General features: G+C 41.8%; 1 protein-coding gene across 6 annotated transcripts in view; it reads left to right on the top strand.

The window, feature by feature from the left end:
* Positions 1–26,505, top strand: part of Ranbp16 (Ran-binding protein 16) — a 292,018-nt gene that overhangs the window by 82,443 nt on the left and 183,070 nt on the right. For all 6 annotated transcript variants that reach the window (XM_033383583.1, XM_033383585.1, XM_033383582.1 and 3 more), the window contains exons 12-13: positions 38–115; positions 178–239. In XM_033383583.1, coding sequence (XP_033239474.1) covers positions 38–115; positions 178–239 — 140 coding nt within the window. The remainder of the gene's footprint in view (positions 1–37; positions 116–177; positions 240–26,505) is intronic.

The raw sequence follows: 26,505 nt of genomic DNA, 5'->3' as shown, positions 1-26,505 counted from the left end.
CTAGCAATATTTAAAATTTTTAATATTGAAATTTCAGATTCCGCCATTTACATAAGCTGCTGCACAATTTTAGATAGTATCGTTTCGTACATATTTAAACAGCTTCAGCTTAAAGGTAAAAATAAAATGATTTAAATCATAATAAGTTTTTAAACATATTTTTTTATTATACCTTAGTTTCCACATTCCCAAACAAAAAGCTTCGAAGTTTGACGCAGGAAAACGAAAAATTTCTTAAGGTATGTATCTCGAATAACTTTACATAATTCAAATTGTCGAAAATGATTGCAACGATGCTTGACTGATGTACATACATATGTCGCAGGCAGAAGAGAACGTTTCAGATTCCATAATTGTATATTGTTACGTTTATACCAGGGACCGTAATCATTATCAGTTATATAATAAAAATTACTTGGTAATGAACATATTTCAATTTTTACGATTTTCTTCACAGATATTGATAAAAAAAAATAAAACTCAAAAATAATAATCATCAATGATCAATCATCAATAATAATCATCAATGATTTTTATTTTTTTCTCTTAAAATAAAACTCAACAGGAATTTACGGCTTCTGTGTTAAAATGTTCGCCAATATTATTGCATATCCTTGTCAAAGGACCACAAAGCTACACCCTGCGCTAAAATTTTCTTTTTGAAAATACATTAAAATTTTTTGTTATTTTTGGTTTTGTTGTTGGAAATACCTTTAATTAATAAGTATTATTTAATTTTACAAAAAGTAATTTCCACAATGATTCGTCCGCGAGGTTGCATCTCTGATTAGTGAGCATCATTTTGAGTGCCGAAAATGATCTCTCAACACTAACTTGAGTCGCAGAGAGACTTTTTTTCTGGGGATCTTACGTGTTGTTTCAAACAACTCCAAGCAAAGACTGGATATTTCTAGTATAACCCGGCATGACAACAATAGTCAGCCTACTTTATATCCATTGGATACAATATTAAGATAACTTATCCCATACAGTTTTCATATAAATATTAATAGGCATGAACATGGATTGATTAAAGTCTATTATTATTATTATTACTATTATTTTTATTATTATTATTATTATTTTTATTATTATTATTAAAAGGCAATACAGACATTATTATTATTATTACAAGGACATACGGCCTCCAAATAGACCATACATTGATATTTTTTTTACCGGCCAGTAGGATAGAAAATTTCTATTTGATTTGGATTTCAATGAAGTTAAGCACATTGGTCGTCCTTGCTTCTCAAATTTTGTGAGTGTGGACTGTTGCTCCACATAAAGATTGAGGTCTTTAATGTTCCTGCTCCATTTTAAGTCTACCAGCCTACCCGTCAGATAGCCTACCCGACCGATCGAATACAGGTGGTCTTATATCAAGCGACACTTCGAAACTAGGATGGTAGGCGTCTTCACGTATATTGATCAGAAGGGACCGGATTAACAACACTATGGCCGGATCCGACGACCCAAGGAATTTTTCACATGGTTAACTTGAAATAGGGACTGGTCAACCAAGCCGTCAATAAAGTCATGTCGCGACATGAGAAAACGTTTTTATACTGGTTTAATGAAAACCAAACTGTAACTGGAATGTTGAAGTCTCTAAAAACTATTATATGATCTTTATCTGACAGCGAGAAAGAAACAGACAGGTGCTGCTTGTATATTGATATATTCGAGGACGGTGGATCTTATGTAGTGAAGATAGAAAAGGCGGAAAGAATCAGTCTTAAACAGGAACTCCACTTTTTGTTGAATCTGGACAGTGAAACGTTCAGACGTGAAATTTGAGTCCACTGCATTTCTAAGCGTTCTGTTCCGGCCTGTCAATACTTCGGAACTAAAGATCCGGCATTATCCAGGTCAAGGTGAACACAGTAATCTGCGATGAAAATGTAAAACTCTCCAGGGAGAGAGTGCTGAGATTACTGCATAGGCCTCCAATATTTTGCTTTGTATAAAATCAGTTAAATCATAATGTCTTGGGGTCTGAACTTGAGACAAACTTGAGCGGCAAGCGCTTTGGTGTGACCCCCACCAGTGGTTTTGGAAGCATAAGCCTGGTATCTGGCTCGATGTTCCATTTCGAAGTCCTGTAAATGCAGCTGTCCTGCACTGCGCCACTTCCCTTGGTATGTCCAGCTTACTCGTCGTCTGCTTAAACGCAATGCAGTCTGTGACCAGCTTAAACCTTATTCCCAGCAGATAATATCTAAACTTTTTTAAGTGCAAGATATGCTCACTTCAACTCGAGTACGTAACTACGTTGCTTAGATTCATTGCTTAGAATTAAACCGGGTGAAGCTTTCCCTCAAATACTGCAACAGAACCGCTCTGTAGCCATCTTTGGATGCGTCAGTGTGTAGCTCGGTTGAGGCATCCCTTATGTAGATTCGCAAAATAGGATCGGTTACCAGAAAGGATGTCAACTCCAGGATCGACCGTTCTTCCTCTGTTCCGTTCTTTTTCTTAAAATCGACGTCTTTTTTAAAGAGATTTGTAAAAACGATCTTTAAACACCATGCTTTTTAGTTTCCGATAGTCAACGCAGACTCTCAACGTTTGATCTTTCTTTCTGACTATTACAATTCTGGCCGCTACGTGAGAAGTAGATTTTCGCACAATACCCTGATCGAGCCACTCAGACAAACGGCTTGACGACTGGCAAAAAGGTTTTATTCCCCCGTCTGGAATCATCTTAGGCTAAATTGGACATATTATAGCACCTTCGATTGACTTGTGACTGCTTTCCAATAGCTACTCGATGTTCTTCTGATATTGGGTTGGAGCCACAAATTACCGAAGTTTCGAACACATTGTAAATCATGTTATACTCATCTTCCGACATTTTCTGATGTTCCAGGCCTAGAAAAGAGATCGCATCGGCCATAAGCGAGAACTTCTTTATAAATTCCTAGTCCAATAGTCTATCATATTCCATTGCATTGCTTGGAACCACCAGGAGATTGTGTTCGGTTCGCAACTGATCTACTTCTATGTCGGCATGAAAAAATCCAATCGGCTTCGTGTTCTGGTTTCCTTGGCCCCGCTAATTTGTTGCACAGCATTTCCACATCGTTCAACTTTTCAAACACAACTTCTTTAACCAAGGTTACATCTGATCCCGTGTCAACTAGGCACTAAACTTCGATACCATTTAGAAGGACTGTCCTAAACAACCCATGATTATATTTACTCTTCCAGCGTTCTTTGGACAATTACGGGAGATCATTTTGCATCAGCTGTACACGAAATTCTTGTATCCGCAATCCGCAATCCGGCGAACCGCAATTAACCGCAAAAAGAGTCGTTCTCTTTCGTAGTGATCAGACGCGTTTTTGTTTTGCGCTCCGCATTTTTTCCTTTTGTTTTGAATAAACAACCGGTGTTTTCCTACCGGCCAGTAGGATAGAAAATTTCTATTTGATTTGGATTTCAATGAAGTTAAGCACATTGGTCGTCCTTGCTTCTCAAATTTTGTGAGTGTGGACTGTTGCTCCACATAAAGATTGAGGTCTTTAATGTTCCTGCTCCATTTTAAGTCTACCAGCTTCAATTTCTTGAAGTCACATATCAGAATACAGTACCACTTGCTCTGTGAGATATCTAGATCTAGATCTATAGTGGCGAGCACATGTGGATACATGTTTATCACTTTTCAGTTTACACGCCTGTAAAATCTTTAAAAATTAATCAATCCTTTTGATTTTATTTTTATAGATTCTTAAATTTAGTGAGAAAGAAAAAAACACAATAATTTCAATTCAAAGAGATCTTTTCCTTAAGAGATTTCAATTTTTTCATTTTTCAGTCCATGTATCCACTTTTGCACTTTCAAATTTATTACTTTAATAATTTAAAAAAAATTTTTGAAATAAACTTATATATTCTATCAAACTACTCTGACCATGAATCTTTGCGTAGCCTTTGCCGCGATTACAATAAATTTTTCCATTTTTTTTTCCTTTGATACTTGCGCTTGCAAAGTAAAATCTTCTTTAATGAATAATTTAAGTTAACTTCTTTCGGCCTTGTATTGTGTTACCGTACTTTCCAGTAGCAGATAATTTTATGATTTGTACATTCCTATTTTTACACAGTTTAACTGTCGATAGTTGAACTCTAAACATTAAACATAACCGTGAGGTCTAACAGGAGTGTGGATACCAAATTTGTTGCTCTAGTTTTAATAATCTCTGAGATCTATGGATGCCACAGACTTTCGTCCTTTGTGGGGGTGGAAGCGGGTTTGAGCACTAGGCGCTCATAGGGACGAATACAGGTGGTCTTATATCAAGCGACACTTCGAAACTAGGATGGTAGGCGTCTTCACGTATATTGATCAGAAGGGACCGGATTAACAACACTATGGCCGGATCCGACGACCCAAGGAATTTTTCACGTGGTTAACTTGAAATAGGGACTGGTCAACCAAGCCGTCAATAAAGTCATGTCGCGACATGAGAAAACGTTTTTATACTGGTTTAATGAAAACCAAACTGTAACTGGAATGTTGAAGTCTCTAAAAACTATTATATGATCTTTATCTGACAGCGAGAAAGAAACAGACAGGTGCTGCTTGTATATTGATATATTCGAGGACAGTGGATCTTATGTAGTGAAGATAGAAAAGGCGGAATGAATCAGTCTTAAACAGGAACTCAACTTTTTGTTGAATCTGGACAGTGAAACGTTCAGACGTGAAATTTGAGTCCACTGCATTTCTAAGCGTTCTGTTCCGGCTTGTCAATACTTCGGAACTAAAGATCCGGCATTATCCAGGTCAAGGTGAACACAGTAATCTGCGATGAAAATGTAAAACTCTCCAGGGAGAGAGTGCTGAGATTACTGCATAGGCCTCCAATATTTTGCTTTGTATAAAATCAGTTAAATCATAATGTCTTGGGGTCTGAACTTGAGACAAACTTGAGCGGCAAGCGCTTTGGTGTGACCCCCACCAGTGGTTTTGGAAGCATAAGCCTGGTATCTGGCTCGATGTTCCATTTCGAAGTCCTGTAAATGCAGCTGTCCTGCACTGCGCCACTTCCCTTGGTATGTCCAGCTTACTCGTCGTCTGCTTAAACGCAATGCAGTCTGTGACCAGCTTAAACCTTATTCCCAGCAGATAATATCTAAACTTTTTTAAGTGCAAGATATGCTCATTTCAACTCGAGTACGTAACTACGTTGCTTAGATTCATTGCTTAGAATTAAACCGGGTGAAGCTTTCCCTCAAATACTGCAACAGAACCGCTCTGTAGCCATCTTTGGATGCGTCAGTGTGTAGCTCGGTTGAGGCATCCCTTATGTAGATTCGCAAAATAGGATCGGTTACCAGAAAGGATGTCAACTCCAGGATCGACCGTTCTTCCTCTGTTCCGTTCTTTTTCTTAAAATCGACGTCTTTTTTAAAGAGATTTGTAAAAACGATCTTTAAACACCATGCTTTTTAGTTTCCGATAGTCAACGCAGACTCTCAACGTTTGATCTTTCTTTCTGACTATTACAATTCTGGCCGCTACGTGAGAAGTAGATTTTCGCACAATACCCTGATCGAGCCACTCAGACAAACGGCTTGACGACTGGCAAAAAGGTTTTATTCCCCCATCTGGAATCATCTTAGGCTAAATTGGACATATTATAGCACCTTCGATTGACTTGTGACTGCTTTCCAATAGCTACTTGATGTTCTTCTGATATCGGGTTGGAGCCACAAATTACCGAAGTTTCGAACACATTGTAAATCATGTTATACTCATCTTCCGACATTTTCTGATGTTCCAGGCCTAGAAAAGAGATCGCATCGGCCATAAGCGAGAACTTCTTTATAAATTCCTAGTCCAATAGGCTATCATATTCCATTGCATTGCTTGGAACCACCAGGAGATTGTGTTCGGTTCGCAACTGATCTACTTCTATGTCGGCATGAAAAAATCCAATCGGCTTCGTGTTCTGGTTTCCTAGGCCCCGCAAATTTGTTGCACAGCATTTCCACATCGTTCAACTTTTCAAACACACCTTCTTTAACCAAGGTTACATCTGATCCCGTGTCAACTAGGCACTTAACTTCGATACCATTTACAAGGACTGTCCTAAACAACCCATGATTATATTCACTCTTCCAGCGTTCTTTGGACAATTACGGGAGATCATTTCGCATCAGCTGTACACGAAATTCTTGTATCCGCAATCCGCAATCCGGCGAACCGCAATTAACCGCAAAAAGAGTCGTTCTCTTTCGTAGTGATCAGACGCGTTTTTGTTTTGCGCTCCGCATTTTTTCCTTTTGTTTTGAATAAACAACCGGTGTTTTCCTAAATAAATTCTATTTAACTTCCTAACCAGACAACAATCTGGAAACCTATACTATTCCGCGAGTGCATGCCTTTTGATTTGTGTTAAAACATTATTTAACTTTTTATTTTTCGGCGTCGGCTTGTGCTTGTGTTTGTGTTGTTGCAGTGAGTGAGTACGCATTACATTGCATTGCAGTCCGCTCTCGTCTGGTAGCTTTAGTTGTTTTATCACTCTCTCGCTATCACCTCAACTTCAATAACTGTTCTTTCTCTCTCGCTCTTTAAACTTTCTGAGCAATAGCGCTCTCTGTTCAGTAGCTATCGCTATAACCGCTCTCCACTCTGCTCTCTTTTTTTACCAATTCCGCTTTGAGCGTTGTCTGGCACATTGGACTGATACCAATTTGTTTTGCAAACAATTGTAAATAAATAATAATAAAATGGAGTACGCTGTGGTCTGTGCCAAAAAAACATGTAAGAAGCAGATCACCCACGATCAGCCGAATGTCCCCTGCTGGCTCTGCGACAGCGTAATGCACGCAAAATGCGCTGGATTTTCTGGCCTCGTGAGTGATGCTATAGCCAAACGTAATGGCTTGCATTACAGTTGCGAGACATGCCGTGCGGTGGAGAAAGACATGGTATCTTTCATGAGGCAGACGCGGAGTGGCTTTAAGGAGCTGACCGTTGGTTTTAAAAACCAATACGATCTGTTCCTAGCCATGGAGGCTCAGTTTAGCGGTTTAAAACTGCTGAATGAGTCTCCGAGGTCACTCCGCGGGATCTGCAAGTGCCAACCGTCACTCAGCCGTGAGCCGCCGAAAAACTGACTCCGACCACTCCAAGTGCGCAGCAGTTGATCTCGTTTGCCACTCCAAGGGCAACGACAGCTGCCGGCGATGCAGATTCGGTAGCCGAATTCATCGCCTCGGAGAATGTGCAGCCAAGTACGTCTGCATCGTCCGTATCCGTGGTGTCCGCAAGTTCGCTAGTTATCCCGTCTGTCCCGATCCCACCACGTCCCGGACCTCCGGATATTGCCACCACAGGTACTAGGCCTGGGGTGACTAAACCACTGGTGGGGAACGAAACCAAAACGACAAGTTTTTGTTTCACGGCTGGCCCCTGACCTTACATCTAATGATGTAAGTGCTTTTATTCAAAGCAAAATAAAAGCCGTGGGATTAAAGGTGGAGAAATTTAACTTCTCTTATGCCAGGGAGATAGCCTCGTTTAAGATAAGCATCTCCCCAACTCAATTTGACACCATTTGCCAAATTTTGGCCGGAGCATTAGGTGGTGAAGGAGTTTAAGGCTAAGAAGAAGAATAGGCCCCCCATAGGCCTCTTACAAATCCTTCTAGTGTGCCACCCTCAACCTCAACTTCCTCTTCCTCAACTTCCCGTCATGCTTCCACCTTTCCAAAAAACTAACTTCTCTTTTAGTAACCAATCAGAATGTTAGAGGCTTGCGTAGTAAGCTCAGCATTCTTTTCCGGGATAGTGTTGCATTTGCTTCCCACGTTATTGTGTTTACTGAAACCTGGTTAATGCCGGACATTCTTAGTTCCGAGGATTGGGCAGGTCGGTACATAACTTTTAGAAAGGACCGTTCGTCTCGACGTGCAGGAGGGGTTCTGATTTCAGTGGACTCTAACTCCACGTCGGAACTTTTCACATGCCAGGTTCAACCGGAACTGGAATTCCTGTGTGTATAACTGATTCTTCCCGCTTTCGCTATATTCATTACTTGCTCGTATATTCCACCTTTTTCGGATATCTCTATTTATGAGCAGCATTTTTCCGCGTTAATTGCTGTTTCTTCCTCGCTATCAGATAAAGATCATATGATAGTTTTTGGTGACTTCAACTTGCCAGGAACTGTTTTATCTCCGGTAAACGAGTCTAGTAACCTAGTGCCCATGTCACAACATGACTTTTTTGACGGCTTGCTTGACCTGTCCCTGTCTCAAGTCAACCACTTGAAAAATTCCTTGGGTCGACTGCTTGATCTGTGCTTTGTATCGGATCCGACCTTACTGTTGTTAACCCGAGCCCTTCCGCTCACTATACCTGAAGAGGCCTACCATCCTACTTTCGAAGTGTCGCTAGATATAGGACCAACTGTATTGGATCGGTCGAGTAGGCCACCTGAACATGTCCGTTGCTTTTGTAAAGCCGAGTTTCCGAAGCTTAATAAACCCATTAGGGATTTTGATTGGTCCGCTTTGTACTTGTGCACTGATGTCATGAAAGGCACAAACATTTTTTACTATGCTCTTGGCACATTTTTTGATTCTTGTGTCCCGTTTTCTTATCCGATTAGATCTGGAAAACCCCCTTCGTTTACCAAAAAATGATTTTACCTTCGTTTAAAATCAAGACTTTATAAAAAATTTCAAGAAGTTGGTTCTCCTACTAAAACTAAACTAAATAGTTTTACTGCTTCGTAAACAGTAATCGTAGAATGTCCGCACACCCATCCTCGCTATCATTTTGTAATACGTCGGCAAATAATGATCAGGCAATTGCCGATCTGTTTGCCCAATTTTTACAAACCACCAGCTCTGTGTGGACCCTTGCTTAAACTATTCACCCTGTCCATCGATTCTTCTTGTTTCCCCCCGATCTGGAAGGAATCGTTTATAATTCCTGTCCATACGGATGGTAGCAAGTCTGAAGAAAAAAATTATATAGGTTTAGCAAAGTTATCCGCTATTCCCAAAATGTTTGAGAAGGTATTAACTCCGTACTTGCAACATCTCTGCAAGTCACTTATATCTCCAAGTCAGCACGGATTTATAAGGCGCCAAAGAGACTTTACCAGTAAGGTTTTTAGGTTTCTTCGGGAGTACCACAGGGCAGCCATTTAGACCTCTTACTCTTCACACTCTTTATTAATGACTTGCCTTTCGTATTAACATACTCTCGAGTACTTATGTATACGGATGATGTTAAACTCTGTGTCCAGTATAAGGACATTTCATTTCATTCTCGCTTGCAATCCGATCGCAAAAACTTTCAGTCATGGTGTTATCCAAACTTGTTGCACCTTAATGCCTCCAAATTCAAAGTTATGACATTTCATCGTTCTAGTCCGTTCATTTTTCAGTCCATGTATCCACTTTTGCACTTTCAAATTTATTACTTTAATAATTTAAAAAAAATTTTTGAAATAAACTTATATATTCTATCAAACTACTCTGACCATGAATCTTTGCGTAGCCTTTGCCGCGATTACAATAAATTTTTCCATTTTTTTTTCCTTTGATACTTGCGCTTGCAAAGTAAAATCTTCTTTAATGAATAATTTAAGTTAACTTCTTTCGGCCTTGTATTGTGTTACCGTACTTTCCAGTAGCAGATAATTTTATGATTTGTACATTCCTATTTTTACACAGTTTAACTGTCGATAGTTGAACTCTAAACATTAAACATAACCGTGAGGTCTAACAGGAGTGTGGATACCAAATTTGTTGCTCTAGTTTTAATAATCTCTGAGATCTATGGATGCCACAGACTTTCGTCCTTTGTGGGGGTGGAAGCGGGTTTGAGCACTAGGCGCTCATAGGGACGAATACAGGTGGTCTTATATCAAGCGACACTTCGAAACTAGGATGGTAGGCGTCTTCACGTATATTGATCAGAAGGGACCGGATTAACAACACTATGGCCGGATCCGACGACCCAAGGAATTTTTCACGTGGTTAACTTGAAATAGGGACTGGTCAACCAAGCCGTCAATAAAGTCATGTCGCGACATGAGAAAACGTTTTTATACTGGTTTAATGAAAACCAAACTGTAACTGGAATGTTGAAGTCTCTAAAAACTATTATATGATCTTTATCTGACAGCGAGAAAGAAACAGACAGGTGCTGCTTGTATATTGATATATTCGAGGACAGTGGATCTTATGTAGTGAAGATAGAAAAGGCGGAATGAATCAGTCTTAAACAGGAACTCAACTTTTTGTTGAATCTGGACAGTGAAACGTTCAGACGTGAAATTTGAGTCCACTGCATTTCTAAGCGTTCTGTTCCGGCTTGTCAATACTTCGGAACTAAAGATCCGGCATTATCCAGGTCAAGGTGAACACAGTAATCTGCGATGAAAATGTAAAACTCTCCAGGGAGAGAGTGCTGAGATTACTGCATAGGCCTCCAATATTTTGCTTTGTATAAAATCAGTTAAATCATAATGTCTTGGGGTCTGAACTTGAGACAAACTTGAGCGGCAAGCGCTTTGGTGTGACCCCCACCAGTGGTTTTGGAAGCATAAGCCTGGTATCTGGCTCGATGTTCCATTTCGAAGTCCTGTAAATGCAGCTGTCCTGCACTGCGCCACTTCCCTTGGTATGTCCAGCTTACTCGTCGTCTGCTTAAACGCAATGCAGTCTGTGACCAGCTTAAACCTTATTCCCAGCAGATAATATCTAAACTTTTTTAAGTGCAAGATATGCTCATTTCAACTCGAGTACGTAACTACGTTGCTTAGATTCATTGCTTAGAATTAAACCGGGTGAAGCTTTCCCTCAAATACTGCAACAGAACCGCTCTGTAGCCATCTTTGGATGCGTCAGTGTGTAGCTCGGTTGAGGCATCCCTTATGTAGATTCGCAAAATAGGATCGGTTACCAGAAAGGATGTCAACTCCAGGATCGACCGTTCTTCCTCTGTTCCGTTCTTTTTCTTAAAATCGACGTCTTTTTTAAAGAGATTTGTAAAAACGATCTTTAAACACCATGCTTTTTAGTTTCCGATAGTCAACGCAGACTCTCAACGTTTGATCTTTCTTTCTGACTATTACAATTCTGGCCGCTACGTGAGAAGTAGATTTTCGCACAATACCCTGATCGAGCCACTCAGACAAACGGCTTGACGACTGGCAAAAAGGTTTTATTCCCCCATCTGGAATCATCTTAGGCTAAATTGGACATATTATAGCACCTTCGATTGACTTGTGACTGCTTTCCAATAGCTACTTGATGTTCTTCTGATATCGGGTTGGAGCCACAAATTACCGAAGTTTCGAACACATTGTAAATCATGTTATACTCATCTTCCGACATTTTCTGATGTTCCAGGCCTAGAAAAGAGATCGCATCGGCCATAAGCGAGAACTTCTTTATAAATTCCTAGTCCAATAGGCTATCATATTCCATTGCATTGCTTGGAACCACCAGGAGATTGTGTTCGGTTCGCAACTGATCTACTTCTATGTCGGCATGAAAAAATCCAATCGGCTTCGTGTTCTGGTTTCCTAGGCCCCGCAAATTTGTTGCACAGCATTTCCACATCGTTCAACTTTTCAAACACACCTTCTTTAACCAAGGTTACATCTGATCCCGTGTCAACTAGGCACTTAACTTCGATACCATTTACAAGGACTGTCCTAAACAACCCATGATTATATTCACTCTTCCAGCGTTCTTTGGACAATTACGGGAGATCATTTCGCATCAGCTGTACACGAAATTCTTGTATCCGCAATCCGCAATCCGGCGAACCGCAATTAACCGCAAAAAGAGTCGTTCTCTTTCGTAGTGATCAGACGCGTTTTTGTTTTGCGCTCCGCATTTTTTCCTTTTGTTTTGAATAAACAACCGGTGTTTTCCTAAATAAATTCTATTTAACTTCCTAACCAGACAACAATCTGGAAACCTATACTATTCCGCGAGTGCATGCCTTTTGATTTGTGTTAAAACATTATTTAACTTTTTATTTTTCGGCGTCGGCTTGTGCTTGTGTTTGTGTTGTTGCAGTGAGTGAGTACGCATTACATTGCATTGCAGTCCGCTCTCGTCTGGTAGCTTTAGTTGTTTTATCACTCTCTCGCTATCACCTCAACTTCAATAACTGTTCTTTCTCTCTCGCTCTTTAAACTTTCTGAGCAATAGCGCTCTCTGTTCAGTAGCTATCGCTATAACCGCTCTCCACTCTGCTCTCTTTTTTTACCAATTCCGCTTTGAGCGTTGTCTGGCACATTGGACTGATACCAATTTGTTTTGCAAACAATTGTAAATAAATAATAATAAAATGGAGTACGCTGTGGTCTGTGCCAAAAAAACATGTAAGAAGCAGATCACCCACGATCAGCCGAATGTCCCCTGCTGGCTCTGCGACAGCGTAATGCACGCAAAATGCGCTGGATTTTCTGGCCTCGTGAGTGATGCTATAGCCAAACGTAATGGCTTGCATTACAGTTGCGAGACATGCCGTGCGGTGGAGAAAGACATGGTATCTTTCATGAGGCAGACGCGGAGTGGCTTTAAGGAGCTGACCGTTGGTTTTAAAAACCAATACGATCTGCTCCTAGCCATGGAGGCTCAGTTTAGCGGTTTAAAACTGCTGAATGAGTCTCCGAGGTCACTCCGCGGGATCTGCAAGTGCCAACCGTCACTCAGCCGTGAGCCGCCGAAAAACTGACTCCGACCACTCCAAGTGCGCAGCAGTTGATCTCGTTTGCCACTCCAAGGGCAACGACAGCTGCCGGCGATGCAGATTCGGTAGCCGAATTCATCGCCTCGGAGAATGTGCAGCCAAGTACGTCTGCATCGTCCGTATCCGTGGTGTCCGCAAGTTCGCTAGTTATCCCGTCTGTCCCGATCCCACCACGTCCCGGACCTCCGGATATTGCCACCACAGGTACTAGGCCTGGGGTGACTAAACCACTGGTGGGGAACGAAACCAAAACGACAAGTTTTTGTTTCACGGCTGGCCCCTGACCTTACATCTAATGATGTAAGTGCTTTTATTCAAAGCAAAATAAAAGCCGTGGGATTAAAGGTGGAGAAATTTAACTTCTCTTATGCCAGGGAGATAGCCTCGTTTAAGATAAGCATCTCCCCAACTCAATTTGACACCATTTGCCAAATTTTGGCCGGAGCATTAGGTGGTGAAGGAGTTTAAGGCTAAGAAGAAGAATAGGCCCCCCATAGGCCTCTTACAAATCCTTCTAGTGTGCCACCCTCAACCTCAACTTCCTCTTCCTCAACTTCCCGTCATGCTTCCACCTTTCCAAAAAACTAACTTCTCTTTTAGTAACCAATCAGAATGTTAGAGGCTTGCGTAGTAAGCTCAGCATTCTTTTCCGGGATAGTGTTGCATTTGCTTCCCACGTTATTGTGTTTACTGAAACCTGGTTAATGCCGGACATTCTTAGTTCCGAGGATTGGGCAGGTCGGTACATAACTTTTAGAAAGGACCGTTCGTCTCGACGTGCAGGAGGGGTTCTGATTTCAGTGGACTCTAACTCCACGTCGGAACTTTTCACATGCCAGGTTCAACCGGAACTGGAATTCCTGTGTGTATAACTGATTCTTCCCGCTTTCGCTATATTCATTACTTGCTCGTATATTCCACCTTTTTCGGATATCTCTATTTATGAGCAGCATTTTTCCGCGTTAATTGCTGTTTCTTCCTCGCTATCAGATAAAGATCATATGATAGTTTTTGGTGACTTCAACTTGCCAGGAACTGTTTTATCTCCGGTAAACGAGTCTAGTAACCTAGTGCCCATGTCACAACATGACTTTTTTGACGGCTTGCTTGACCTGTCCCTGTCTCAAGTCAACCACTTGAAAAATTCCTTGGGTCGACTGCTTGATCTGTGCTTTGTATCGGATCCGACCTTACTGTTGTTAACCCGAGCCCTTCCGCTCACTATACCTGAAGAGGCCTACCATCCTACTTTCGAAGTGTCGCTAGATATAGGACCAACTGTATTGGATCGGTCGAGTAGGCCACCTGAACATGTCCGTTGCTTTTGTAAAGCCGAGTTTCCGAAGCTTAATAAACCCATTAGGGATTTTGATTGGTCCGCTTTGTACTTGTGCACTGATGTCATGAAAGGCACAAACATTTTTATACCCGATACTCAAAATGAGTATTGGGGTATATTAGATTTGTGGTAAAAGTGGATGTGTGTAACGTCCAGAAGGAATCGTTTCCGACCCCATAAAGTATATATATTCTTGATCAGCATCAATAGCCGAGTCGATTGAGCCATGTCTGTCTGTCCGTCTGTCCGTCTGTCCGTCCGTCCGTCTGTCCGTCTGTCCGTCTGTCCGTCCCCTTCAGCGCCTAATGCTCAAAGACTATAAGAGCTAGAGCAACGATGTTTTGGATCCAGACTTCTGTGATATGTCACTGCTACAAAAATATTTCAAAACTTTGCCCCGCCCACTTCCGCCCCCACAAAGGGCGAAAATCTGTAGCATCCACAATTTTCAAGATACGATAAAACCAAAAACGCAGAATCGTAGAGAATGACCATATCTTTTAGACTGCAGAATCTGAATTGGATCGTATTATTATTATAGCCAGCATCAAGAAAACAATTTCATTTTTTCTCGCCCTGTCTCTCTCTAACACACACGTAGCATAGGCGGCTTTGCTTAGAGTAAAACATTAGCGCCTAGATCTCAGAGACTATAAAAGCTAGAGCAACCAAATTTGGTATCCACACTCCTAATATATCAGACCGAGACGAGTTTGTTTCAAAATTTCGCCACACCCCCTTCCGCCCCCGCAAAGGATGCAAATCTGGGGATATTCACAAATCTCAGAGACTATTAACGCTAGAGTAACCAAATTTGGAATCCGCACTCCTCTTGGATCTCACTATAAAACGTGTATCTCAAAATTTCGCCCCACCCCCTTCCGCCCACACAAAGGACGAAAATCTGTTGCATCCACAATATTTCAGATTTGAGAAAACTAAAAACGCAGAATCATAGATAACGACCATATCTATCAGATTGCTGATTCTGGATCAGATCAGATCATTTTTATAGCCAAAAGGAACAAATCAATTTGCAGTGGCTACGCAGCGCCCGACGTCACGCTCAGACTGATTTTCTGTCTCTCTCGCACGCACTCTTTGTCGTGTCGTTAAATATTAGCGGCGTCTGCCGGAGGAGAGCCATACTGACTTAGTATCGGGTATAACCGTAGAGTTGCGGTGTCCGCAGCAACTCACAACGTTCCCCCTCGTTTACTATGCTCTTGGCACATTTTTTGATTCTTGTGTCCCGTTTTCTTATCCGATTAGATCTGGAAAACCCCCTTCGTTTACCAAAAAATGATTTTACCTTCGTTTAAAATCAAGACTTTATAAAAAATTTCAAGAAGTTGGTTCTCCTACTAAAACTAAACTAAATAGTTTTACTGCTTCGTAAACAGTAATCGTAGAATGTCCGCACACCCATCCTCGCTATCATTTTGTAATACGTCGGCAAATAATGATCAGGCAATTGCCGATCTGTTTGCCCAATTTTTACAAACCACCAGCTCTGTGTGGACCCTTGCTTAAACTATTCACCCTGTCCATCGATTCTTCTTGTTTCCCCCCGATCTGGAAGGAATCGTTTATAATTCCTGTCCATACGGATGGTAGCAAGTCTGAAGAAAAAAATTATATAGGTTTAGCAAAGTTATCCGCTATTCCCAAAATGTTTGAGAAGGTATTAACTCCGTACTTGCAACATCTCTGCAAGTCACTTATATCTCCAAGTCAGCACGGATTTATAAGGCGCCAAAGAGACTTTACCAGTAAGGTTTTTAGGTTTCTTCGGGAGTACCACAGGGCAGCCATTTAGACCTCTTACTCTTCACACTCTTTATTAATGACTTGCCTTTCGTATTAACATACTCTCGAGTACTTATGTATACGGATGATGTTAAACTCTGTGTCCAGTATAAGGACATTTCATTTCATTCTCGCTTGCAATCCGATCGCAAAAACTTTCAGTCATGGTGTTATCCAAACTTGTTGCACCTTAATGCCTCCAAATTCAAAGTTATGACATTTCATCGTTCTAGCACTTTTTGGGTCCCTATATCCTATTTGGTGGTTCTCTTGAGAGAATTACCCTGGTGGATGATCTGGGTGTTATGTTAGTCCCAAAGTTAAAGTTTTTCGAACACATTTCTACTATGGTAAATAAGGCCATGGGCGTGCTTGGGTTTATAAAGAGGTGGTCAAAGGAATTCGACGACCCCTATATAACAAAGACTCTATACCTCGCTTGTTCGTCCGATCTTAGAATACGGCTCCTGTGTATGGTGACCTCAGTACAAAGTACACCAGGACCGTATAGAATCAGTACAAAAAAACTTTTTACTCTTTGCTCTGCGGGGCCTTAACTGGAATGAAGGTGGTGCCATCTTACTCTAGTAGACTGCAATTAGTAAACCTTCCTTAGTTAACCGTAGAAAAATGCTTGGTGTGATATTTATGCACAACTTGATCAGGGGTGACATAGACAGCCCTGATCTGTTGAGCCGCATAAACTTCACGATTCCTATTAGACTGACTAGAAATTTTATACCGTTGTTCTTTCCACTTTGTAGATCGAATTATTCCTTGCGTGAACCGTTTAGGGTCTTATGCTCGGATTATAATTCCCTCTACCATATTATATCCACCACTGATTCTCTTTCTCTTATTAAATTACTAATACTTACACACCTTTCTAGTAATTAGTAATTGTAGAGGTATTTGTATTTTGTTTGCAAGCTTTGTTTCTTAGTAAGTTCAGTGCTAATTTTCCTCGAATGGTAGTCTAACAGCTATCTCTCCTGCATGCTCGCGGTTATGCGGCAGCGCCCCTCGGTCGGTTGTGTGGGAGGTGGGCTGCGTTTTGCCTGGGATCTGCGCTTAACAGCCTTCTGCTGGTTTCACACGGGCCACTTGACGGTGCAGTAACTGCATCGCCTCTTGAAAGATGCAGTCATTGCATGTCAACGTCCACGAAAGAGTAAACAAAATTTGGGGATATATTTTTATACCCGATACTCAAAATGAGTATTGGGGTATATTAGATTTGTGGTAAAAGTGGATATGTGTAACGTCCAGAAGGAATCGTTTCCGACCCCATAAAGTATATATATTCTTGATCAGCATCAATAGCCGAGTCGATTGAGCCATGTCTGTCTGTCCGTCTGTCCGTCCGTCCGTCTGTCCGTCCCCTTCAGCGCCTAGTGTTCAAAGACTATAAGAGCTAGAGCAACGATGTTTTGGATCCAGACTTCTGTGATATGTCACTGCAACAAATATATTTCAAAACTTTGCCCCGCCCACTTCCGCCCCCACAAAGGGCGAAAATCTGTGGCATCCACAATTTCGACGATACGAGAAAACTAAAAACGCAGAACCGTAGAAGATGACTATATCTTACAGAGTGCCAAATCTGAACCAGATCGTATAATTATTATAGCCAAAATCACGAAAACAATTTCACTCTTTCACGCTCTGTCTTACTCTAACACACAGGTTTCATGGTCGGTTTTGCCAATTGCAAAATATGAGTTCAAGGATCTCAGAACCCATAAGAGCTATCCAAATTTGGTATCCACACTCCTGTGATATCGGACCTTGACCGTTTTGTGTCAAAATTTCGCCGCACCCCTTTCCGCCCCCGCAAAGGACGAAAATCTGGGGCAACCACAAATCTCAGAGACTATTAAGGCTAGAGTAACCAAATTTGGTATCCACACTTCTGTTAGATCTCACTATAAAACGTATATCTCAGAATTTCGCCCCACCCCCTTCCGCCCCCCAAAAAAGGACGAAAAACTGTTGCATCCACAATATTGCAGATTCGAGAAAACTAAAAAACGCAGAATCATAGAGAATGACCATATCTATCAGATTGCTGAGTCTGGATCAGATCAGATAATTTTTATAGCCAACAGGAACAAATCAATTTGCAGTGGCTACGCAGCGCCCGACGTCACGCACAGACTGATTTTCTGTCTCTCTCGCACGCACTCTTTGTCGTTTCGTTTAATATTAGCGCCGTCTGCCGGTGGAGAGCCATACTGACTTAGTATCGGGTATAACTGTAGAGTTGCGGTGTACGCAGCAACTCACAACGTTCCCCCTCGTTGTAATGTGAAGTCAAAGTTGACAAACTGCTCAAAAGTTAGGTACTAATGAATGCATATGCTCAACTATACTCAATATTATAATAATTTTCCATTTCGCGCTATCTCAATTATGTTATTGGTGGATGAGCTAAATAGCCTGCCGTTAGGCACGATTTCTCAGGGCTTAATTAGACACTGGAAACAGACAGACCGACAAATCAAACTTGTGCACTCAATCGACTTTCAATTATAAGTGCGTTTATTCTAAAGCGGCGCCCTCTTCATGAGCGGCTGCTGCTTGCATAGGCTCCGTTTGCAACATGGTATAAGAGCGCACGACATTACAATTCAAGAGCGTGATGTCATACAGTAAAATTCAAGAGCGTGATTTCATACATGTCTCTTAGGTATAATTATAGATATATGTATATATATAGTTAAATATCCGCAACTCGATTTTAAGTTTTAAAAAAAAAACTTTTATTTTACAAACTTAAGTATCTTTATGTCACAAGACTTAAATGAATTCCCCGACTTGACTTTGGGTCTGCTTGTCTCAAACGGAACTGATCTCTCTGCTGCTGGCTAGTTTTCCATGAGCCCTTCTCTTGGAACTCCCGACTCTGGCTTCGGGCGTTGGTTTCCTTGGCTGCATCTTCGTGTCGGTGGCGTACGTGCCTGGATCGATATTTGGGGATGCGTCGGCTTTGATGAAAGGCATCCACTGCTGGCGATCGGTGTTGCATTACATGACGGAGCTAGGAATGAGATACTCCTTGGTTTTATGTCTAGCTTTGATTGGTCCTCATGAGTGGCGTGATTCTAAAGAATCGATTTCTCGAGAGTGGCGTGATTCTAATGTTGATGAAACAATGGGGTCCATTGTTTATATTATGGGGGCCCTAGCTTGGAGTATAGGAAGAAACAGTTATTGATTCTTGAGTGGGGTCCTGTTACTTGTGTGGATGGGGTGGATGAATTGTACATAAACATAATGTGTATGGGATGTGGGGAGTTATGGATATGTCACTCGCCCAACGTTTGTTATTAGCCTGTCCCTAGGCGATTACCCTCGGGTATAGTGACGGGATGTCAAGTGCGGTGACTGAGGTTGGTTCCTCTTCTGCTTCTATTATAGGGTTAATACATTTAACCGTGACTCTTTTAGAAGTTTTCTTAAATTTAACAGCTACATAACTTAGTAGTACTAATATAATTATGACAAATGAAATTAGTAGACTTATTTGTAATAGGTTACTATATTTGGTGTATTGCATAATTATTTCATTAGTTTATTTTAGTTATGTTGTTGTTGACATAAACATTCTGGGCAAAATCTAACATTGTGTTTGATATTGTAAATTCATTTAATTGGATTGAACAGTTGTAGATTTTTATAATGGTATTTCCTTCCGCTATGATTTCTTGGTTTACACAATTCTGGTTTAGCGTTGTTTTTGGAAGATTCCATGTGATTAGTATATTGGGTTCAATAAAGTTTATTTGAAAGTTTTGAATAGTTTTGGAATATGGACATTTAGTGGGAGTTTGCATTAAAATTCCTTTTATACAATTGTCATTGGTTTTCAATCTAGTTTCTTTAACAAATACTTCTTCATTTTTTATGTAGTACTTGTCGTATGACATATCTGTTAACATGTTATTTAATTCGTCTGGATACGGAACGATTTTATCGATTGGTACTTTTGTAATGTCTTTGGGAATGTTGGAAATTATTCGAATTTCGTTGGTATCGGATTTTAGCCATGTGGATGTTTTTATACCCGATACTCAAAATGAGTATTGGGGTATATTAGATTTGTGGTAAAAGTGGATGTGTGTAACGTCCAGAAGGAATCGTTTCCGACCCTATAAAGTATATATATTCTTGATCAGCATCAATAGCCGAGTCGATTGAGCCCTGTCTGTCTGTCCGTCCGTCCGTCTGTCCGTCTGTCCGTCCCCTTCAGCGCCTAATGCTCAAAGACTATAAGAGCTAGAGCAACGATGTTTTGGATCCAGACTTCTGTGATATGTCACTGCTCCAACAATATTTCAAAACTTTACCCCGCCCACTTCCGCCCCCACAAAGGGCGAAAATCTGTGGCATCCACAATTTCGACGATACGAGAAAACTAAAAACGCAGAATCGTAGAAGATGACTATGTCTTCTAGAGTGCAAAATCTCAACCAGATCGTATAATTATTACAGCCAGAATCACGAAAACAATTTCACTCTTTCTCGCTCTGTCTCACTCTAACACACAGGTTTCATGGTCGGTTTTGCCAATTGCAAAATATGAGTTCAAGGATCTCAGAACCTATAAAAGCCAGAGCAACCAAATTTGGTATCCACACTCCTGTGATATCGGACCTTGACCGTTTCCTGTCCAAATTTCGCCACACCCCCTTCCGCCCCCGCAAAGGACGAAAATCTGAGGCAACCACAAATCTCAGAGACTATTAAGGCTAGAGTAACCAAATTTGGTACACACACTCCATTAAGATGTCACTATAAAACGTATATCTCAGAATTTCGCCCCACCCCCTTCCGCCCCCACAAAGGACGAAAATCTGTTGCATCCACAATATTGCAGATTTGAGAAAACTAAAAACGCAGAATCATAGATAATGACCATATCTATCAGATTACTGAATCTGGATCAGATCAGATAATTTTTATAGCCAAAAGGAACAAATCAATTTGCAGTGGCTACGCAGCGCCCGACGTCACGCTCAGACTGATTTTCTGTCTCTCTCGCACGCACTCTTTGTCGTGTCGTTAAATATTAGCGGCGTCTGCCGGAGGAGAGCCATACTGACTTAGTATCGGGTATAACCGTAGAGTTGCGGTGTCCGCAGCAACTCACAACGTTCCCCCTCGTTATATTTAGTATTTTCTCAGAATTTATTTGTTCCAGGTAGTCTTGTTTTAATAATTTTGGGTTAAATATACCGAGCCTAGTTAATTGCATACCTAGTTCTATATCTTCGATATATTCTGTGAAATGTTGTAGATTGAATATCAAAATTTCTATCTGTTGATTCCTGTCTTTTTCTTCATTTAGTTTGTTTATAACGTTTATTCTGCTATTAACTGCATCTGTGGAGATAATGCTTTTTATCCCCAATCGGCCGACTAATTATTTCGAATTAAATAAAACTCGGCGCAGGAATAAAATTACGATATGTTTTTTAATGCGTGACATCCAAATTGCAAGTGTGGCTTGCCTGCCCTTTACATTGCCGCTCCGATCGCTAAGCGCAGCTTCGCTCGGCCGACGTCGGTAGGCAGACGAAAAGCGGAGATAGCGAAGAGCGAGCTGGCAGAGAGCGTTTAGCAGGACAAGCACGCGCAAAGCTTTAACAAACAAATGAGTGACATAGACATAAGTAACAAACAAAATAAGCGGCTGAGGGCCAAGAATTAGGTGCTATTTGGCAAGCAGCTAATCGGCTGTGTTCTGCTCCGAATTTAGTTCATTCATTTGAATGCTATGGCTGGCTAAATTTTCTATTTTTTGTTCCAAATCGACTTTATCTTCCTGATCTAGTGTTCCAAAGAGACATTTGTAGGCTGTTCCTACTATATTGATTAGGCCTTGTTGAGACAACGAGCTTTTTCGCTGACTATGATTGTTCAATAATTTCACAAATTATTAATTTCCGAAAACGTTATAAATTTTATTATAGGTATTTTGTGTGTTGAGGGTGGCCGCAGATGCCAGAGCCTTTTACAATAGTATTAGAGTGACACACTTGGATGAGGCAAGCGAGCCGATCTCGAGCCAAAGTAATAGATTGGGGACAAAAAGGGTCTGTTCTCCAACTATATCAAGCGGTAACTGCTAGAGCAGGCGCAGCTGCTGACGGCTTAGCGACGGCATAGGAAAGAAAAGATAACAAGAGCGAGCATAAATAAGAATAGATGATTAAATGAGAGCATGTTGCTGAGCGAGCATAGATAAAGCTACGCTTACGTTACGTTAGTTTAGTATAATGACAGGAAAGGAAAGTGAATTGATAGGCAATAGAACGATGGTACAAAATTTACACTCGGGCTTCGCCCGAACATACTCCCCCCGTGGAAGGATCCATGCCTTTCACCTCATCTCGTAGAGGCAATAGAAGTAGTTTTGCAAGTGCTCTTCGGCTAACACCTGTAGGCATCCTGATCAAGGCGACTCGAGATACGCCATCAGCTCCTGGCATGAGCTTGAGGATTCTCGCTAGTGGCCACTTCAGAGGAGGGAAGTCCTTAACAAGAACGACATCATTGACGTGAAGCTCAGGATTCCGGGTGCGCCACTTCGTTCTTTCTTGAAGACTGGTTAAATACGATTGGCGCCAGCGAGACCAAAAGATTTGCTGAAGCTGTGTGACCTTCTGCCAACGGTCCAAGCGATCGACGTTTAAATGAACCAAGTCAGGCTCCAAGAAGGTTGTGATAGGGGCGCCAACTAGAAAATGGCTGGGCGTGAGTACATCGAGATCTGCAGGGTTCTCTGAAAGAGGAAACAATGGCCTTGAATTAATGATTGCACAGATATTGCACGCGAGAGTGCGCAGCTCATCAAATCCAAGAAGCGAGGATCCGAGGGCACGTCGAAGATGATGCTTAGCAAGCTTGACTGACGCCTCCCACAATCCTCCAAAATGTGGCGATCTAGGAGGAATGAAACGCCAATCGATGCAATCGTTGAGAAAAGCTTGATGCACGGCTTCTTGATGAAGTCGCTTAGGAATAGCGACTTAAGTTCCGCCAGTTCGTTCCGCGCTCCAACAAAATTTGTGGCATTATCTGAACAAATACGAATCGGTCTTCCACGGGTGCAAATGAAACGGCGAAGAGCAGAGAGGAACGCAGATGTTGTAAGATCCTTCACAAGCTCGATGTGAACCGCCTTGGTGGAGAAGCATATAAAAATGCTCATGTAGCACTTTAGTGGGGGCCGGTTTCGAACTTCTGATTTATACAGGAACGGACCGCAATAGTCCACGCCGGTAACTAAAAATGCACGAGATTCGCTGACTCTGTCCACCGGAAGATCTGCCATTATTTGCTCGAGAGTTCGAGGCTTCACTCTAAAGCATCTGACACACTTTTGGATTACGTGTGCTACGGTCTTTCGGCCACCGATTGGCCAGTACGTTTGACGAATGATGGCTAATAGCGACTGGGGTCCAGCGTGAAGGTGCTTTTCGTGTAAGTGCCGTATCAGAGCAGAAGTGATGGAATGATTCTTGGGCAATATTATGGGATGCCGTGCTTCAAAGTCCAAGGTAGAGTTTTTAAGACGCCCTCCAACTCGAAGCAAACCGCAATCATCTAAAAATGGCGAAAGAGAGGCGATCGAGCTTGAAGCCTTGATGTCCTTTCGCGTTTCCAGGGCTCTTATTTCAGTGGATAGACGAGATTGTTGAGTAAGACGAATAAGCAGTTCGGTTCCCAAACGCAAGTCCTCCACAGTTATTCCAGACTTTCGTCGATGAATGAATTTGCATACATACGCAAAAATTCGTTGCATTTTGGGGAAGGAATTTACAAACTTTGATTCTTCCACCAAATATCTTGACGCGCAGTTTGTAATTAGTATGGTTTTTCGTGCCTCCAAAACCGGCTCTGGAAGAGCAGGTGTACTTGGCCATTGATCCTTACTGGCTGTCAAGTATGTAGGTCCATACTTCCAAAGATGAGAATTGATGAGCTCAGCTGGTAATGATCCTCGAGAAAGCATATCGGCAGGGTTTAGATCAGTTGGCACGTGCAGCCAAGACATTCCAGATGTGAGTTCCTGAATAACAGAAAGTCTATTAGCGACAAATACATTGAAGTTGGATGGTTGATTCTTGATCCAAGCCAAAACGACTGTGGAGTCACACCAGCAATAATAAGAGCACTTGAAGTTCATCAAAGACACTTCATGCATAAGCTGAGCGAGTAGCGCTGCACCACATAATTCCAACTTGGGTATTGTGATAGTCTTCAGTGGCGCTACACGAGATCTGGAAGATAGAAGATTTGCCTTGACTCCATTGTCGCCTTGCGAAACAGCGTAAATGCAAGCTCCATAAGCACTCATGCTGGCATCACAAAATCCATGCATTTCAAGGTTGCTGCTTCGAAGGAAAGATAGGCGCGGGAAAGAAATTTGTTGCATAGAGTCAAACTGCTGAATAAAGTTGATCCAAGTTGTGCGTAAGGAGACTGGCAGACTTTCATCCCAATGAAGCTTTTCTTTCCACAGCTGCTGTAGAAATATTTTTGCTTTAGTAATAACTGGCCCTATAAGTCCGAGTGGATCATAAAATCGTGCAATAGTTGACAATACAACTCGCTTAGTTGGTTTCGAAGGGACTTGATTGGGACAGAATGAAAATAATAGCTCATCCGAAGTGGGATTCCATGCTAAACCTAGCGTCTTGGTTACATCGCTGCCATCAGTAAATTTAACAAATGTTTCCCTATCTTCATGGGGTGTTTGATCGAGTACATATGTATCGTTGGAACACCATTTTCTGATCTTGAAATTTCCTTTGGCTAATAGTCCTGACACCTGGCGAATTATTTCCAGCACCTCATTTGTAGTATCTCCCCCCGTTAGCAAATCATCCACGTAAAAGTCCCGCAGCACAACTTCAGAGCCAATTGGATATGACGAACTCTCGTCTGCCGCTAGTTGGTGCATAGAACGGACGGCCAGAAATGCTGCTGGTTTCGTTCCATAGGTCACGGTATCCAGCTTGAATGTCCTTAGCTCCTCGAGGGGTGAGTCACGCCACAGTATGCACTGCAGAAAACTATCTTGGGGCGAGACACGGACGCATCTATACATTTTACAAATGTCACCAGTCAATGCTATACGAAAGGTACGAAATCGAAGAAGAGTCGTAACTAACTTTGGCTGAATTGTTGGGCCTGACATCAATATATCGTTGAGGGAATATCCTGTAGATGTACAAGCGGATCCGTCGAAAACTACTCGGAGTTTTGTGGTGGTTTTGTCTTCTCTTAAGACGCAGTGATGAGGAAGAAAAAATTTGCATTGTTTAAGTGCGTCACTTTTGACAGGGGACATGTGATTCAAATCGACGTATTCCTTTATAAATGCGGCGTATTGGGCCTTGAGAAGCGGTTTGCGAACCAACTTGCGCTCTAGATTGAGAAATCTGCGATAGGCTTGTTGATAAGAATCTCCAAGAAGACTGTCACTCAGCTTTAAAGGCAATTGAACGCAATATTCGCCACTTGGAAGCCGACCGCAATGTTTTTTGAAATGTTCCTCGCAAGCAATTTCCTCCTTTGTTGCTTCTGTAGCGGGACCGTGGCAGTTTTCCACTTCCCAGAACCTTCGCACTAGCTCATCCAAACCAACGGTAGGCGTTTGACTCAATTCCGTCGAACTAGAGGCAGCTAGGAGCACTGAGCTGCGGGAGTACTGACCTCCACCTGTGATAACCCAGCCGAGACGGGTTTTTTGTATTATAGGAAGTCCCCTCTCCAATTTGATCTGTCCAACGCATAAAATGTCGTAAAATAAGCTGGCTCCAATAAGTACATCGATGCGCTGAGATTTGTTAAAGTGTGGGTCAGCAAGGCTGATATTGGATGGCATTTCCCATTTGGATACATCAAATGAAGAAGCAGGCTGGTTTCCTGTAATACGTGGAGCAACGAGAGCTGTGAGACTCGTGAAGTAATCGGAAGTCCTGGATTGAATGACCAAATTAACTGAACCTTCCGTGTGAAATGCAGAATCAGCGCCGACACCCGATACTGATACCGACCCTTTGGCTCGTTTCAGCTGAAGCCTCTGAGCAAAGCGAGAGGTTATTAAATTAATCTGAGAGCCTGAATCCAGAAGAGCCCGGCAAGGAAGAAGATCACCAACTCGACTCTTTATCATAATGACTGTCGTGGCTAGAAGCACTACGTCTGAGCTAAGATTCTGAGCAGGAGGCGAGCATGGTGATGAAGCGGCAACAAGAGAACTTGAAAGATTGGGGCCTGGGCATAAGTCTGTCTGAATAGGAGACGTAGTAGCGTTTACAGGTTCCGTGTTAACTGACGTAGGCAGCGGATTGTTGATATGTAAAAGGGTATGATGCTTTTCACCGCATGTGCGACAAGAGCCTGAACTGCAGGAGGTATTCCGATGTCCCTTCTTCAAACAGTTGAAGCAAACTCTAAGCTTCCTTGCCTCTCTAAGACGCAAAGATGGCGAAAGGTTTCCAAAGCGAGTGCAGCTGTAAATGTTATGCCCTTTATTATCACAGAACACGCATTCCAATACGATTGTATTTGTAGCAACAAGACTGTGTTTTGAATGA

Source organism: Drosophila pseudoobscura, chromosome X (assembly GCF_009870125.1).
Source record: "Drosophila pseudoobscura strain MV-25-SWS-2005 chromosome X, UCI_Dpse_MV25, whole genome shotgun sequence".
NCBI lineage: Eukaryota > Metazoa > Arthropoda > Insecta > Diptera > Drosophilidae > Drosophila > Drosophila pseudoobscura.
This window is presented reverse-complemented; position numbering and strand designations above follow the sequence as displayed.